General features: G+C 45.6%; 1 protein-coding gene across 1 annotated transcript; it reads right to left on the reverse strand.

Moving 5' to 3' along the window:
- Positions 1-309: 309 nt before the first annotated feature.
- LOC149205935 (uncharacterized) lies at positions 310-1,939 on the reverse strand. Its single transcript, XM_089397542.1, has 2 exons — positions 1,179-1,939; positions 310-802 (listed from the first exon to the last, which is right to left on the reverse strand). Exons 1-2 carry the CDS (start codon positions 1,937-1,939, stop codon positions 310-312), a joined length of 1,254 nt encoding a protein of 417 aa, XP_089253668.1.
- Positions 1,940-4,317: the final 2,378 nt, after the last annotated feature.

Consider the following 4,317-nt stretch of genomic DNA (forward strand, 5'->3'; position numbering starts at 1 on the left):
GAAGAGGTTTCTTAAGAGTCTCCAGTTCACTAAATGGAGCCTTCTGTCATTGTTGTTTCCACCTTCCCACAGGAATCTTCTCAACAGACTGTCCATTTTGTTGAGAAAGGTTTTAGGGGCCAGGAGAGCAGAGTATTGATATAGAGGCATACTTATAAGAACCGACTTCATAAGAATGATTTTCCCTGCATTATTCAGCCAAGAAGCACCCCAAGATTGGATTCTGTTCTTTAACTTATCTAGCATCGGCATCCAGTGAGCAACTTTAGGCTTGGATTTGAAAATTGGGATCTCGAGATATTTAAAGGACTACCAGCTTCGATTTCCATCCATTTCTAATAGCCTTGCAATATCAGACAGCTCCTTGTTCGAGCAGTTCCAGCCATAGATTGAGCATTTCCTGTAGTTGATTTTGCTGCCTAAGAGTACCTTGTAAATGTCCAGCTCCTTCTTGAAGGATCTGGCAGAGATTCTGCTGGCACCTCCAAGCAACAAAGTGTCGTCGGCGAACTGTGCATGGTTAATGTCCTTCACCTTGTGAGTCATTCTGAGACCAGGCAGGATTTGAATCTTCTGATTATGATCAAGCTGGAAACTGAGGACCGAGGCTTGAATAGCATAAAGGAGTGGGGACAAGGGACATCCCTGTCTAAGGCCCCTGGAGGCTTGGAAAAAATCAGTTGAGCGACCATTGACCAAAGGCGCAATCCATGGCGAGGCAATACAGGCATTCACCCAGTTTATGAAGATTGATGAAAAACCGAGATTCTTCATCACATTGAACAAAAAATCGTGTCTCACCCTATCGAATGCATTAGCCAGATCGAGCTTAATAACCATACCTTTCTCATTTCTTTGGCAGCTGGAGTGGATCGCTTCTTGCACCCGCACAATGTTGTCCAAAATCTTTCTTCCTTTTATGAATCCGCCTTGATTTTCAGGGATGATGGCTGGCAAAATATTCTTTAGTCTGTTGGCGATTATTTTGGAGACCAGCTTGTAGCTTGAATTGCACAAGGATATGGGCCTAAATCTGCTGAAGTCGAAAGCGCCTTTCTCTTTAGGGATCAAGGCTAAAAAGGCTGAATTGATGCCACCGCAGCTTAGTACAATTTTGGGACTTTCTGACCATTCTCAATAAGTCTTTTTTGATTGTCGACCAGCAAGTCAAAAGAAACCTGACAGTGAACCCATCAGGACCTGGGGCTTTATCAGGCTCCATTAAATTCAGAACGTCCTTGATCTCATCCAAGCTGATCGGGGCGATCAACATAGCATTGTCCGATTCCTTAACGCTCTTGGGAATTAAATCCATTGGGTAGGCCTGAGGATCAATAGGGATTTCTTCAGGAGCCGAATAAAGGTCTTTGAAGTAGGAATAAGCAGCTTTCTTAATGCCATCGAAGTCCTTAATCACCGTGTTTTGATAATGAATCTCAGAAACTGATTTGAAATGCTTTCTAGCTTCGGCTTGTTTGTGAAAGAAACCAGTGTTTTTATCTCCGGCCTTTAACCATAAATTCCTAGACTTCTGTCTCCAGAATTCTTCCTCCTCCCTGCTAGATCTGTGTACCTCTTTTTGCAGCTCGACTTCTTTTTGGAGATGATTTTGTGTGACAGGGCTCTGCTCCATAGCTATTTGGTGAGCAGCAAGATTGTTGAGAGAATCTTTTTTTTTTGCTGTAGGAGTTTCCAACCGTTTTGCCCACTCCTTGAGACTTCTTTTTAATCCCCTGATTTTCTCTTCCCAAACAAAGAATGGAGAACCGTGGACGGGCCTGTTCCAAGCTTCAGAAACCACCTCTTGAAATCCGTCTTGCTGAATCCACAAAGGGCTGAATCGAAAAGGGATGGGGCCTAGGTTACCATCCAAAGAGAGCTCGAGAAGAATGGGCTTATGGTCAGAAGTGAGGTTTGGAAGGATTTTAGAAGAGGCCATAAGACCGCATGTCAGGAAAGAAGAGTGGACTAGGAATCTATCCAGACGGGCAGCAATATGGTTGGGTCCTAATCTTTTGTTGGACCAGGTGAATTTGCCTGAAGAAGGCTTAATATCCTCCAGGTCCCAGCCCAACATAATATCTTCAACCCATTCTCTGGCGGGATCCCGGACAATGGAGCGCCCTTTTTCTCATCAAGTGCAAGGGTGACATTCAGATCCCCTGCAATGATAATATTTCCTGGATTTTGCTCTGAAAGAAAGGATTGTAGCGAGTTCCAACAAATTTTTTTCTCGCTTGGCAAAACAGGAGCATAGAGATTAAACATACTTACTTGTTGACCAGAATCTTTGTGGAGAAACTGCGTATACAACCAGTGGGAGCTGCTTCTTTCTTGAATAAGATCATAAATGGCGCTGTTCCAAAAGGTGGCTATTTCCCCAGAAGTGCCTCTTGCACTAACCGCTCGACCTTGACCTTTTTTCCAAAAAACTTTGCTAGATTGGAGGAGAAGAAGTTCCTCCAGCTTCGTCTCCTGGATGAGGAGGATTTCAGGTGAATATGTTCTCACTATGTCTTTTAAGGCTTCCTCTTTCGACCTGCTACCTAATCCTCTACAATTCCAGGAGACGTATTTCATTATTTACTGCCTTGAGGGATTGAGGCTCCTGTTGGAGCCCTGTTGCTCTTGCGACCAGATCTGGTATTCATCATTCCTTTGAGGGTTTTTTGAGAGCCTTGGAGGACATCTAGATAGGTTTTTTCCTCTCTCTGCTTCTTCTTGGATTTCCGACCCCTAGTCATTTTGATAGGAGTGACTTGCGAGTTATCAGATTCGGAGTCTCTCTCTTCAGAATCTTCCTCTGATTCGGAGGCGAGACTGATGTGCTCTTCGTTGCCTTCTTTACCCCTATGACCATCATCAACTGGTGGAACCGATGATTCGGCTTCAGTTTCTTTCCCTTGCTTCGACTTATTTCCAGGTTCCTCTTGTGTTTCTATGACATCCACCTTTTCTCCGGTGGGGGTTCCATCTTTGGAAGCAGCATTGGCCTTTGGATTAGGTTGTGGCTTCCCCTGCGATGTTGAAGCATTCTGCCCTGGGGCCTTTGGAACAGCCTTTCCCTTTTTAATTTCTTTCCATCCTTCTTCTTCAGCCGTGATCCCTGTTGCTGCTTTTGGACAATTTCGCTGAAAGTGTCCATGCTCATGACATGTTCGGCATTTAAAAGGCAGCTGCTCGTAATCCAGCTTCTGATAATGCTGCCAATCTCCAACTTTGAGTTTGACCGCTTCTGGTAGGCCGGCTTCCAGGTCAACTTCCACGCAAATTCTGGCGCAGGTATATTGGCCCTTGTGATCGGCTTTGTCAATGAAACGACCCAATCCATTTCCAATCTTCTGCAGGGATTGATAGCTCCAGCAATGTATCGGGAGATTAGGAAGACGGACCCAGACCGGCGCTTCCTTAGGGACATCAACAGAAGGGTCGAAATCAGGGCTCCATTTATTAAGATACAGTCCTTGATTTCCCATAAAATACGGCCCGTTTCGGAACACCAGATCCCGATCTTCTTTGGTTGTGAATTCAAAGATGAAGTAGCCTCGTCCCACAGCGTAGCAGATCACGTTATTTTTTAGCTGAGGTCTCCAGTTTCGCTGAATCCATTCGTCCGTATTTTTTGTGGACGGCCATCGGCCCATAAACTGCCCTACCAGGCCTCTGTCAGCCAGAGCAAGAGCGATTTTGATTGATTGTTCCTCTGGAAGTGCAATCTCAGGTATTTCTTCCAGTTTTTTTATGAACTTCGGCACTTCTGAAAACTGCCGTTTCTTCCCTTGCTGCTTTAACAGATTACGGAAAGCTTCATCAGAAGTTAATGGCGGGGTGGGAGCGGCCTCCCCACCCCCAGGCCCGCTCATTGAAGCTGCTGGTCTCGTCGGCGGCTACGATCCTAGGTTAAGCTCCGCAGGCAGAGCAGAACGCGCGCAGTCTCCGTATACCATCAAGAGAATCTTGATGTCGTCCACTCAGATGTAAAGAGAAGTTACCCCAGTGATGTTTAAACTATTGTGCATACCTGTGGAGTACCTCAGGCCTGAAATCAGAGCGGAGGGTCTTTGGCCCAGCAATGCCTGAACGCTGCACACTGGCACACTCTGCTCGCAGCTCCAGACTTCAAATAGATCCAGACCTCAGCTATAATGCTAACTTCAAAGACAAACACCCTGCTCGCAGCTCCAGACAACAGCTCCAGACGACAGTTGGACGAAAATAACCCAGAATAGACCAACGCGTAGGCTTTAAACTATGTTTTTTTCGCGGTACGTATTCAAAACCGTCGAAATACGTTAGGGCAACGTATTCTACCTACAA

This window comes from Pinus tabuliformis, chromosome 1_2, assembly GCF_031772625.1.
Source record: "Pinus tabuliformis cultivar Carrire ecotype Pingquan chromosome 1_2, CPIR1, whole genome shotgun sequence".
Lineage (NCBI taxonomy): Eukaryota > Viridiplantae > Streptophyta > Pinopsida > Pinales > Pinaceae > Pinus > Pinus tabuliformis.

Excerpts from the sequence above, each read along its gene's own strand:
- LOC149205935 (XM_089397542.1), bottom strand. The coding sequence starts at position 1,939 with ATGGCCTCTTCTAAAATCCTTCCAAACCTCACTTCTGACCATAAGCCC. Across the intron at positions 803-1,178 it reads CCTGATGGGTTCACTGTCAG|GGTGAGACACGATTTTTTGT; the intron begins GTTTCTTTTGAC and ends TGCATTCGATAG.